Source organism: Capra hircus, assembly GCF_001704415.2.
Source record: "Capra hircus breed San Clemente chromosome X unlocalized genomic scaffold, ASM170441v1, whole genome shotgun sequence".
Taxonomy (NCBI): domain Eukaryota; kingdom Metazoa; phylum Chordata; class Mammalia; order Artiodactyla; family Bovidae; genus Capra; species Capra hircus.
The window spans coordinates 28,260,089-28,274,073 of NW_017189516.1; the positions used below are offsets into that span (position 1 = coordinate 28,260,089).

A 13,985-nucleotide genomic window follows, 5' to 3' on the forward strand; every position below is an offset into this window, starting at 1 on the left:
AGCCAGATAAATGTGGAATCATACATACTGCATGATTCCATTTGTTAAAAAAAAAAAAATTCTAGAACAGGCAAAACCAATCTATAGAGACAAAAAACTGATCAGTGGTTGTCTGGGGGCAGAAAGGGAATAGGAATTGACTGGGAAGGGGTAGGAGAGAACTTTCTGGGGTGATGGAAATGTTTTATATCTTGATTGTCATAATGGTTACACAGGTATATACAGTGTGTCAAAAACTTCCCAAATGGTGCATTTTAAATAGTTTCATTGTATGTGAATTATACCTCATGAAAGTGTTAGTTACTCAGTCTTGTCCCACTCTGTGATCCCCTGGACTGTATCCTCTGTCCATGGAATTCTCCAGGCAAGAATACTGAAGTGGGTAGCCATTCCCTTTGCCAGGATCTTCCCGACCTTGGGATGGAACCCGGGTCTCATGCACTGCAGATAGATTCTTTGCCGGCTGAAATGTGTAATAGTTAATTTTATGTGTCAACTTTGCTAGGCCACAATACCCAGATATTTGATCAAACACTCTTCTAGATGCTTCTCTGCAGGTATTTTTTTTAGATGAGATTATCATTTAAATTAGACTTTGAATAAAGTAGATTCCCCTCCATAATGTGAGTGGACCTCATCCAATCAGTTAGAGGTTTTAACAGAACAACACTGAGGTTCCCCAAGGAGGAGGGAATTCTGCTAGCAGATGGTCTTTGGACTTGAACTGCAACTCTTCCCTGAATTTCCAGCTAGCCAGCCTGCCCTGTAGATTATGGAGTTGCCAAGCCTCTGCAATTGCCTGAGCCAATTCCTTAAATTAAATTAATCTCTCTCTCTCATCACTCCCATGCACACACACATACACACACATTCAGTTGGCTTTGTTTGTCTGGAGAATCTTGACTAATAGAAGAAGAAAAGTAAGTCTATATGATAACTCTTTCCTGAGAACCTTAGGACGTTGTTGGAGAAAGAGCAATATGACCATAAAGTTTGTAATTAAAATTATTTCTGTGAGCACAAAATCAGTATGAGATGAAACTTTGCTGAGTGACTGAGACTATTGTGAGATATGGGTTGATTGTGGACCTTGAGTTACTCCAATTTGGTTGCAAGATGATGTCAGAATACACAGCCTGACTTCTGACTCAGGTTTTCAAATAAACCAAAAGTGATTAATGGTAGTTTTCTTCCAGCATTAACAAGTTAGGTTTCCCAGAGATGACTTACATGCTGCCATATTAGTAATCTTTGCAGAAATATTAATATATGCCTTGTATCTCTGTGTTGAGGTATCCCTACTCTCTTGGAAGCACCAGGTAGTGTAAACATGTCACAAAGAGATCCTTGAAATCGTCTGTTATTGTGTGTGTGGCTGTACTCTGCTTGCAGGATCTTAGTTCCCCAACCAGGGATTGAACCTGGGGCCATGACAGTGAAAGTTAGGAGTCCTAACTGGACCACCAGGGAACTCCCTAAGTTGTCTCTTCTTTTTGTTTTGACCTTGATCCTTGGGAACTCCTGTGTTGACCTAGTGTATCTATTCCAGGGAAAAACTTGCTGGGTCCTCTTTTGTGACTCTCCCTAGAGATATTTGCATTCCAGCAATTGGTTTTCCATCCCCTTCTAACTTATGTAATATTTATAGTTTCCATTTTCTGACCCTCCACCATGCAGGGATATCCTGGCTCTGAGATATTTGTAAGTACCATTGGAAAATGAGATTAGGTAACCTCACTTCTGTACTGGCATTTATATTTTACATGGTAAGAGTTCCAGTTTCAGAAAGTAGCTTCTCTAATATGTTGGGTGTGGCACCAAATTTATTTAGTAACAGGGAATTCTGCTGGAAATCTTCATGCTTAAAAGTTAAGTTCTGAGGACACAAGGAACTAAAACATTTGAGTATCTATCACAAACTGATAGGGGGCTTCCCAGGTGGTGCTAGTGGTTAAGAACTCTCCTGCTAACGCAGGAGATTTAGGAGACCTGGGTTTGATCCCTGGGCGAGGAAAATCCCTTGGAGGAGGAAATGGCAACTCACTCCAGTATTCTTGCCTGGAGAATCCCATGGACAGAGGAGCCTGGCGGGCTACAGTCCATAGGGTTGCAAAGAGTCAGACACTACTGAAGCGACTTAGCATGCACATACTGATAACATGATTTTGCTTACAGCTATTTAACATCGAAGTAAATGTTTCCTTTGAAAAATATCTTGTATCTCACAGGGCAAATCCTACCCCTTCAGGGGCTCATTCCCATCTGTGTGGAATCCTATTGCCTACCTAGATCATAACAACCTCTGGAGGACGATGGATGACATGGGACGAGAGGTAAAACTTCCACAAGCTTCTTTGATGACATTTGTATTCTTCATGATAAGTGTAGTCCTTGAAAGAAGGTGAAACATGTCACCAATGCCTAGCACATTGTATAGCACAGTGACTCACAGTAAAGATTTGTGAGATGGATGAATAAACTTGTTTCTAACCCTTAAAAGAATGAGATGTCCAACAGGCTCCTATTTGTATACTACCAATGGCGGGGGGCGGAGGGAAGATTTTATATCATTCAGCTTTCCTGTGATAATGTTTCTAATGTAGAATATCTTCAGAAATAGCAAATTAGATTTCTGGATCTTTGAGTCATCACCATGCCCAAACCTGCATCTCCTAAGTAAACACACACAGAGTGAACACACCTGAAGGTCCAGTTTAAACATGATTTGGTGCAAACTGGCTGATCTTTGTTAAGGCGTTGACTTTCTGAATTGTTCTCTCTAAATGAGTAANCCAACTCCGGAGTTTCACTCAAACTCACGACCATCGAGTCAGTATTGCCATCCAGCCATCTCATCCTCTGTCATCCCCTTCTCCTCCTGCCCCCAATCCCTCCCAGCATCAGAGTCTTTTCCAATGAGTCAACTCTTTACATGAGGTGGCCAAAGTACTGGAGCTTCAGCATTAGCATCACTCATTCCAAAGAAATCCCAGGGCTGATCTCCTTCAGAATGGACTGGTTGGATCTCCTTGCAGCCCAAGGGACTCTCAAGAGTCTTCTCCAACACCACAGTTCAAAAGCATCAATTCTTTGGCACTCAGCTTTCTTCACAGTCCAACTCTCACATCCATACGTGACCACAGGAAAAACCATAGCCTTGACTGGACGGACCTTAGTCGGCACAGTAATGTCTCTGCTTTTGAATATGCTATCTAGGTTGGTCATAACTTTTCTTCCAAGGAGTAAGCGTCTTTTAATTTCATGGCTGCAATCACCATCTGCAGTGATTTTGGAGCCCCAAAAACTAAAGTCTGACACTGTTTCCACTCTTTCCTATCTATTTGCCATGAAGTGATGGGACCGGATGCCATGATCTTCATTTTCTGAATGTTGAGCTTTAAGTCAACTTTTTCACTCTCCTCTTTCACTTTCATCAAGAGGCTTTTTAACTCCTCTTCACTTTCTGCCATAAGGGTGGTGTCATCTGCATATCTGAGGTTATTGATATTTCTCCCGGCAATCTTGATTCCAGCTTGTGTTTCTTCCAGTCCAGCGTTTCTCATGATGTACTCTGCATAGAAGTTAAATAAGCAGGGTGACAATATACAGCCTTGACATACTCCTTTTCCTATTTGAAACCAGTCTGTTGTTTCATGTCCAGTTCTAACTGTTGCTTGCTGACTTGCATACAGATTTCTCAAGAGGCAGGTTAGTTAGGTGGTCTGGTATCCCCATCTCTTGAAAAATTTTCCACAGTTTATTGTGATCCACACAGTCAAAGGCTTTGGTATAGTCAATAAAGCAGAAAGAGATGTTTTTCTGGAACTCTCTTGCCTTTTCCATGATTCAGCGGATGTTGGCAATTTGATCTCTGGTTCCTCTGCCTTTTCTAAAACTAGCTTGAACATCTGGAAGTTCACGGTTCACGTATTGCTGAAGCCTGGCTTGGAGAATTTTGAGCATTACTTTACTCACGTGTGAGATGAGTGCAATTGTGCAGTAGTTTGCGTGTTCTTTGGCATTGCCTTTCTTTGGGATTGGAATGAAAACTGACCTTTTCCAGTCCTGTGGCCACTGCTGAGTTTTCCAAATTTGCTGGCATATTGAGTGCAGCACTTTCACAGCATCATCTTTCAGGATTTGAAATAAACTGGAATTCCATCACCCCCACTAGCTTTGTTCGTACTGATGCTTTCTAAGGCCCACTTGACTTCACATTCCAGGATGTCTGGCTCTAGGTGAGTAATCACACCATCGTGATTATCTGGGTCGTGAAGATCTTTTTTGTACAGTTCTTCTGTGTATTCTTGCCACCTCTTCTTAATATCTTCTGCTTCTGTTAGGTCCATACCATTTCTGTCCTTTATCGAGCCCATCTTTGTATGAAATGTTTCCTTGGTATCTCTAATTTTCTTGAAGAGATCTCTAGTCTTTCCCATTCTGTTCTTTTTTCCTCTATTTCTTTGCATTGATCGCTGAGGAAGGCTTTCTTATCTCTTCTTGCTATTCTTTGAAACTCTGCATTCAGATGCTTATATCTTTCCTTTTCTCCTTTGTTTTTTGTCTCTCTTCTTTTCACAGCTATTTGTAAGGCCTCCCCAGACAGCCATTTTGCTTTTTTGCATTTCTTTTCCATGGGGATGGTCTTGATCCCTGTCTCCTGTACAATGTCACGAACCTCATTCCATAGTTCATCAGGCACACTATCTATCAGATCTAGGCCCTTAAATCTATTTCTGACTTCCACTGTATAATCATAAGGGATTTGATTTAGGTCATACCTGAATGGTCTAGTGGTTTTCCCTACTGTCTTCAATTTGAATCTGAATTTGGTAATAAGGAGTTCATGATCTGAGCCACAGTCAGCTCCCGGTCTTGTTTTTGCTGACTGTATATAGCTTCTCCATCTTTGGCTGTAAAGAATATGATCAATCTGATTTCGGTGTTGACCCTCTTGTGATGTCCATGTGTAGAGTCTTCTCTTGTGTTGTTGGAAGAGGGTGTTTGCTATGACCAGGGCATTTTCTTGGCAAAACTCTATTAGTCTTTGCCCTGCTTCATTCCGCATTCCAAGGCAAAATTTGCCTGTTACTCCAGGTGTTTCTTGACTTCCCACTTCTGCATTCCAGTCCCCTATAATGAAAAGGACATCTTTTTTGGGTGTTAGTTCTAAAAGGTCTTGTAGGTGTTCACAGAATCGTTCAGCTTCTTCAGCATTACTGGCTGGGGCACAGACTTGGATTACTGTGCTATTGAATGGTTTGCCTTGGAAACAAACAGAGATCATTCTGTCGTTTTTGAGATTGCACCCAAGTACTGCATTTCGGACTCTTTTGACCATGATGGCTACTCCATTTCTTCTGAGGAATTCCTGCCCACAGTAGTAGATATAATGGTCATCTGAGTTAAATTCACCCATTCCAGTCCATTTTAGTTCGCTGATTCCTAACATGTTGATGTTCACTCTTGCCATCTCTTGTTTGACCACTTCCAATTTGCCTTGATTCATGGACTTGACATTCCAGGTTCCTATGCAATATTGCTCTCTACAGCATCGAACCTTGCTTCTATCACCAGTCACATCCACAGCTGGGTATTGTTTTGCTTTGGCTCCATCCCTTCATTCTTTCCGGAGTTATTTCTCCATTGATCTCCAGTAGCATGTTGGGCACCTACTGACCTGGGGAGTTCCTCTTTCAGTATCCTATCATTTTGCCTTTTCATACTGTTCATGGGGTTCTCAAGGCAAGAATACTGAAGTGGTTTGCCATTCCCTTCTCCAGTGGATCACATTCTGTCAGAATGTTTAATTTCAGAGGTAAATAAAACAATTTCCTGGAAGTATTCTGAAAATAAAGACATATTTTAAAAAGATATTAAAGTGAAGTGACTAAGGTCCGTCTAGTCAAGGCTATGGTTTTTCCAGTAGTCATGTATGGATATGAGAGTTGGACTGTGAAGAAGGCTGAGCCCCAAAGAATTGATGCTTTTGAACTGTGATGTTGGAGAAGACTCTTGAGAGTCCCTTGGACTGCAAGGAGATCCAACCAGTCCATTCTGAAGGAGATCAACCCTGGGATTTCTTTGGAAGGAATGATGCTAAAGCTGAAGCTCCAGTACTTTGGCCACCTCATGTGAAGAGTTGACTCATTGGAAAAGACTCTGATGCTGGGAGGGATTGGGGGCAGGAGGAGAAGGGGACAACCAAGGATGAGATGGCTGGATGGCATCACTGACTCGATGGACGTGAGTCTGAGTGAACTCCAGGAGATGGTGATGGACAGGGAGGCCTGGCATGCTGCGGTTCATGGGGTCGCAATGAGTCGGACACGACTGAGCAACTGAACTGAACTGAAATGAAAGTGAAGTGAAGTTGCTCAGTCATGTTCAGCTCTTTGCAATCCCATGGACTGTGTAGCCCACCAGACTCCTCTGTCCATGGGGATTCTCCAGGCAAGAATACTGGAGTGGGTTGCCATTCCTTCTCCAGGGGATCTTCTTGACCCAGGCTTCGAACCTGGGTCTCCCACACTACAGGAAGATTCTTTACCATTTGAGCCACTAGAGAATCCCTTAAAAAAGATATTAAATGAAAATGCCAAATATAAACTTCCTAGATCCTAATTTAGGTATAATCATCATCTCAATTAAATTAATCACCAGAGTTTTTAAGTGATGAAATTATTCTAAAATTCATTTAACTCTATATGAATATATTAACAGAAATAATATGTTAGAAGATAGTAAATAATTTGTAAGAAAGAATATTGAGAAGGGATTCATCTTTCCTTCTGGTAAAATCTACTATAAAGTGATAACAAGTAAATCAATGTGGCATTGATGGCAATGTGGCAAAAATGAGCAGGTCAATAAAACAGAAGAAACAGTTCAAAACCAGATCTGGTATTTATTATATGATATTTAAAAAATCAGTGGGAAATGGAAGGATTTTTCAACAGATAGTTTTGTTATGATTGATTAACTATTTGTGTGTGTGTATGTGTTGTGGAGTGTTATTTAGAACCTCATTCTACAACACATAACAAAATCCATACCAATAGATTAGGATTAAATAATTCATTTTTAAAATATCAAACCATCAAAAAAACAAAAGAAAACATAGATTTTAGTCCCTTCCGGTCTCTAAGTTTAAATGCAATGAAAGGGAGTTCCCTAGTGTAGACCAGCGCTTTCACTGTCACGACCTGGGTTCAGTCCCTGGGTAGGGAACTAAGATCCCACAAGGAAGGTGGTGTGGCCAAATAAATAAATAAAATTTGTTAAAAAGCAAGGAAAGAAGTCACTAGAGAATAGATAGGATCACATACATTTAAATTTTCTGCATATCTAAAATGCCATGTGTGTGCTTAGTCACCCAGTCGTGTCCGATCTTTGTGTCCTCATGGACTGTAGACTGCCAGGCTTCTCTGTCCATGGGGATTCTCCAGGCAAGAATATTGGAATGGGTTGCCCTGCCCTCCTCCAGGGGATCTTCCCAACCCAGGATTGAACCCAGGTCTCCTACATTGCAGGCGGATTCTGTACCGACTGATCCACCAGGGAAGCCCATAAATACTGGAGTGAGTAGCCTATCCCTTCTCCTGGAGATCTTCCTGACCCAGGAATAAAACTAGGGTCTCCTGTATTGCAGGTGGATTATTTACCAACTGAGCTACCAATACTACCACAGATTTAGGGTGAGGACTGCAGGCTGTGTGACTTTGTTTCTGATTGGTAGGTGGTGAGATAACAGGGCGGTGTTCCAGGAATCTTGTGCTCAGCTTGAAGTTAACATCCTCCACCTGGGTGGAATCCTTATTTCCTTGGCTCAGTTGTGTCTGACTCTCCATGACCCCATGGGCTGTAGCCCACCAGGCTCCTCGGTCCATGGGACTTTCCAGGCAAGAATACTGGAGTGGATTGCCATTTCTTTCTCCAAGGGATCTTCCTGACCCAGGGATCGAATCCAGGTCTCCCACATTGCAGGCAGACTCTTTACTGCCTGAGCTACCAGGGAAGTCCCAAACAATGCTATCAGTTCAGTTCAGTTCAGTTCCGTCGCTCAGTCACGTCTGACTTTTTGCAACCCCATGAATCGCAGCACGCCAGGCCTCCCTGTCCATCACCAACTTCCGGAGTTCACTCAAACTCAAGTCCATCGAGTCGGTGATGCCATCCAGCCATCTCATCCTCTGTCGTCCCCTTTTCCTCCTGCCCCCAATCCCTCCCAGCATCAGAGTCTTTTCCAATGAGTCAACTCTTCACATGAGGTGGCCAAAGGACTGGAGTTTCAGCTTTAGCATCATTCCTTCCAAAGAAATCCCAAGGCTGATCTCCTTCAGAATGGACTGGTTGGATCTCCTTGCAGTCCAGGGGACTCTCAGGAGTCTTCTCCAACACCACAGTTCAAAAGCATCAATTCTTTGGCACCCAGCTTTCTTCACAGTCCAACTCTCACATCCATACATGACCACAGGAAAAACCATAGCCTTGACTAGACGGACCTTAGTCAGCAAAGTAATGTCTCTGCTTTTAAATATGCTATCTAGGTTGGTCATAACTTTTCTTCCAAGCAGTAAGCATCTTTTAATTTCATGGCTGCAGTCACCATCTGCAGTGATTTTGGAGCCCAAAAAAATAAAGTCTGACACTGTTTCCACTGTTTCCCCATCTATTTCCCATGAAGTGATGGGACCAGATGCCATGATCTTAGTTTTCTGAATGTTGAGTTTTAAGCCAACTTTTTCACTCTCCTCTTTCACTTTCATTAAGAGGCTTTTTAGTTCCTCTTCACTTTCTGCCATAAGGGTGGTGTCATCTGCATATCTGAGGTTATTGATATTTCTCCCGGCAATCTTGATTCCAGCTTGTGCTTCTTCCAGTCCAGCGTTTCTCATGATGTACTCTGCATAGAAGTTAAATAAGCAGGGTGACAATATACAGCCTTGATGTACTCCTTTTCCTACTTGGAACCAGTCTGTTGTTCCATGTCCAGTTCTAACTGTTGCTTCCTGACCTGCATACACATTTCTTAAGAGGCAGGTCTGGCGGTCTGGTATTCCCATCTCTTTCAGAATTTTCCACAGTTTATTGTGATCCACACAGGCAAAGGCTTTGGCATAGTCAATAAAGCAGAAATAGAAGTTTTTCTGGAACTCTCTTGCTTTTTCGATGATTCAGCGGATGTTGGCAATTTGATCTCTGGTTCCTCTGCCTTTTCTAAAACCAGCTTGAACATCTGGAAGTTCACAGTTCATGTACTATGGAAGCTGGCTTGGAGAATTTTGAGCATTACTTTACTCGCGTGTGAGATGAGTGCAATTGTGCGGTAGTTTGAGAATTCTTTGGCATTTCCTTTCTTTGGGATTGGAATGAAAACTGAACAGTGCTATAAACAATACTAAAATATGAGTTGTAAAAGCTACGTGCAGTGAAAATACCTAGTAAGTGGTTAATGTTATTTTATAAAGCACTCGTAGAATCAACTACAAAAAGACAGGTGTTAATCATCCACTACAGAAGAAATTGAACTGGCTTAAATATGTGAGAAAACTGTTTGATTAATAACCAAAGAAACACTGATTTTCAGAATTCCAGTACCATGTGGATTTTTCAAGTTAGTGGTTTAAAAGTTAACTTGCTTAGTGGTACATTTGGGGTAGTAAGAAGACAGCCATTCTTAGATATTGCTGATGAGGTACAGATCTGGACAATTTTTTGGACAAGAAATTGGGTAATTTCAATCAAAGAGCTTTAAAGATGCTGCTATTGTTTTTCCCAATAATTCTATTTTTAGGATTCTTTCTCAAGGAAATTCTAAAAAATATGTACCATATCTTATGCACAAAAATGTTCGACCCCATGTTATGTATTATATAAAAATGGAAAGTACTAAATGTTTAATGTAATGATTAAGTAAATTACAGTCCATGACATTAGTGTAGATTTTAGAAATTAAAATGTGGGCATGTATGAGTAATTATTCAAGTATTTTTAGTCATTTGCTCATTGAAATCTCACTATAAGGGTACTGAATATCTTCTCTTGGCCTTGGAGGTGTACTCACCACTTTTCTCTAGCTTATTATATCCCTTGAAGGCTGACTACATCAACAGGTTTCCTTGCCTTCTAGCTTCTGGTTGTCTTAGGTCAATGGAGAGAATCAGCATGAGATAGTTGGAGGGTGAGAGGTAGGGGGTTTATGTGTCCTGGATCACTCTCTCTGGGCTTCCTGTGTGCTGACTGCCTTTCAGAACTAAAGATCACAGCTGGTATCAGGCAACCCTTTCCAAACACCTCTTTCACCAGGTTCTGATTACTGCTGTCTACACCTACCCCTTTATAGGGATGTCACCAGGCTGGAGGTACTGTGCAATTCCTTGTGGTTTTTCTCCATTTTCCCATATCTTTTTATTTTTTAAATAAGGTCATCTGTACTACTTTTAAATAAGGTCATCTGTACTACATTTTGGGGCTGCACTGTGAGGCATCAGTCAGTCAGTTCAGTTTCTCAGACGTGCCAAACTCTGCGACCCCATGGACTGCAGCACGCCTGTTGATGATGGCTTCCCTGTCCATCATCAACTCCCAGAGCTTGCTCAAACTCATGTCCATTGAGTTGGTGATGCTATTCAACCATCTCATCCTCTGTTGTCCCCTTTTCCTGCCTTCAATCTTTCCCAACATCAGGGTTTTTTCCAATGAGTCAGTTCTTCTCATCAGTTGGCCAAAGTATTGGAGCTTCAGCTTCAGCATAAATCTTTCCAATAAATATTCAGGACTGATTTCCTTTAGGATTGTCTGGTTTGATCTCCTTGCAGTCCAAGGGACTCTCAAGAGTCTTCTCCAACACCACAGTTCAAAAGCATCAATTCTTCGGCTCTCAGCTTTCTTTATAGTCCAACTTTCATACCCATATATCAATATTGGAAAAACCATGGCCTTGACTAGATGGACCTTTGTCAGCAAAGTAAGGTCTCTGCTTTTTAATATGCTGTCTAGGTTGGTCATAGCTTTTCTTCCAAGGAGCAAACGTCTTTTAATTTGATGGCTGCAGTCACCATCTGCAGTGATTTTGGAGCCCCCAAAATAATGTCTCTCACTGTTCCCATTGTTTCCCCATTTATTTGCCATGAAGTGATGGGACCGGATGCCATGATCTCAGTTTTTTGAGTGTTGAGTTTTAAGCCAGCTTTGTCACTCTCCTCTTTCACTTTCATCAAGAAGCTCTTTAGTTCTTCTTCGCTTTCTGCCATAAGGGTTGTGTCATCTACATATCTGAAGTTACTGATATTTCTCCCGGCATTCTTGATTCCAGCTTGTGCTTCATCCAGGCCAGCATTTCACATGATGTACTCTGCAACTAAGTTAGATAAGCAGGTGATAATATACAGCCTTGACATACTCCTTTCCCAATTTGGAACCAGTCTGTTGTTCTATGTCCAGTTATAACCCTTGCTTCTTGACCTGTGTACAGATTTCTCAGGAGGCAGGTCAGGTGGTCTGGTATTCCCATCTCTTTCAGAATTTTCCACTGTTTGTTGTGATCTACACAGTCAAAGGCTTTAGCCTAGTCAATGAAGCAGAAGTAGACATTTTTCTGGAATTCTTTAGTTTTTCTATGATCCAGAGAGTGCTAGAAACTTGATCCCTGGTTCCTCTGCTTTTTCTAAATCCAGCTTGTACATCTGGAAGTTCTCAGTTCACATACTGTTGAAGCCTAGCTTGAAGGATTTTGAGCATTACTTTGCTAGAATGTGAAATGAGTGCAATCGTGTGGTAGTTTGAACATTCTTTGGCATTGCCCTTCTTTGGGACTGGAATGAAAACTGACCTTTTCCAGTCCTGTGGCCACTGCTGAGTTTTCCAAATTTGCTGGCATATTGAGTGCAGCACTTTCACAGCATCATCTTTCAGGATTTGAAACAGCTCAACTGGAATTCCATCACCTCCACTAGATTTGTTCGTAGTGATGCTTCCTAAGGCCCATTTGACTTCACATTCCAGGATGTCTGGCTCTAGGTGAGTGATCACACCATGCGGTTATCTGGGTCATGAAGATCTTTTTTGTACAGTTCTTCTGCATATTCTTGCCACTTCTTCTTAATATCTCTGCTTCTGTTAGGTCCATACCATTTCTGTCCTTTATTGTGCCCATCTTTGCATGAAATGTCCCCTTGGTATCTCTAATTTTCTTGAAGAGATCTCTAGTCTTTGCCTTTCTGTTGCTTTCCTCTATTTATTTGCATCGATCACTGAGGAAGGCTTCCTTATCTCTCCTTGCTATTTTTGGAACTCTGCATTCAAATGGGTATATCTTTCGCCACTGTGGGATCTTAATTCTCCAACCAGGGCTTGAACCCTCCCCCCCTGCATCAGAAGTCGGAGTCTTAATTACTGGACTACTGGAGAAGTCCCTTCCCATATCTTTTTAAATATTTCCTTTGTGAAACTCTCTCCAAATGAGGTTTGCTGTTCTCTGCAGAAACCTTGACAGATACAACAACTTAAGAGATATTGTTGCTGAGATAGGCAGAGAGGAGTTAAGTATTTTGCCCAAGGTCCCAAAGGGAGGAAATGATACTTGTAGGATATGTCACAATTATTTATGTATCTATCTTAAATTAACTTGTATTTTTCATTAGAAAAGATAAGCATAATATTCAGTACAAATAAGCAAAATGAAGAGAGAAAATACATTTCTGCTCATCTATTCTATCCATTACATATTTAATAAGATTCCCACATTTTTATCGCATCAAATTCCTACATTGAGCTTCAGGCTTTATATTCAATTTTTTATTATATATGTTTCATTTGGATGTCTCAAAGGCACTTGAAACTCAACATGTCCAAAAACAAGTTCTTTCATGATCTTCCAAATCCTAGCCACAACCGAGTCCTGTCAATTTTACATGTAAATATCTCTAGTATGTCCATATCTCTCCAGCTCCACTGCCACCACCCATCTTAGTCCAAGACACCACCATCTCTTTCTTTGGAGAACTCCAAACCTTGGTCTCCCTGTATCTATCCATCTACTCTTGTCCACTTCAATCTATTATTCACATGGCAGTCAGAGAGACCTTTTCAAAATTCAATATAGTCATAGTGCCCCTTGCTTAAAACCAAGAAGTGGCTTCCACTGGTTTAGAATACAGACCAAGGATCTTATTTTGACCCAGCTGATCTCAGCAGCTCTGCCTCCTGCGCTTCTCTCCTTGCCATAGCTCCATGGGTTGGCTTTCAGCTGCTCCAATGAACTATGCTTCTTTCTACTACGGGGCCTCCTTGTTCTCTCTTTCTGGAACATTTTTACATAAACCGCACCCCACCCCAACCCCCCGACAATGTTAACTTCCAGAATGGTCTAGACACTCTGACACTTTATCACTATGGACCTTTCCAAAATAATATTTATCAGAGTTTGAATTGACACACCAAGCATGTGGTTTATTTCCTCTACAGATCCTCTGTATGTCAATGAAGGTCTTGACTGTCTTGTGTTACCTGTGTATCCCAAGTACCTTGTCCCATGCCTAGCCCATAGTATGAAATCAAATATTTGAATGAAAATAATGCAGTGGGACTAGTGAGAAAGTTGGACAGACTCATATTAGAAAGTGCTGAATTCTTTATTATTTCCCGTGTCTTTGCTTCCAAGTCTAAAAATGATACCAGTTTAGTCATGCTTCAACTCCTTACTAGAAAGTAAAAGCTATTAAAACTGGATAAAGAAAAAAATTAAATTTGTATCTTAGTTTCTTCAAGAAGATGCTCTTTGATACGAATGGAGGTATCGGGGCAGGCGGGCATGCAAGAGAAATGTTTGTAAGTGCCAATAGATTTTCATTAATTTCTTAGAGTTCTCAACATTTACTCTGAATTGATGTCAAAATTACATCTTTTTGAGGGCTCTAGTGATAACAAATCCAGCTCTAGGAGGATAAGGTGGAAATTTAAGGGATAAAACTAGCAAAACAAGA

At 41.2% G+C, this 13,985-nt stretch overlaps 1 protein-coding gene across 1 annotated transcript in view; it reads left to right on the top strand.

The window, feature by feature from the left end:
- The window catches only part of LOC102180115 (amine oxidase [flavin-containing] B), a gene marked incomplete at its 3' end in the record, with an annotated part of 91,003 nt that extends 88,670 nt beyond the window's left edge, over positions 1-2,333 (top strand). The window contains 1 exon segment of the mRNA XM_018043681.1: positions 2,229-2,333. Within this exon segment, the coding sequence (XP_017899170.1) occupies positions 2,229-2,333 (105 nt within the window).
- Positions 2,334-13,985: the final 11,652 nt, after the last annotated feature.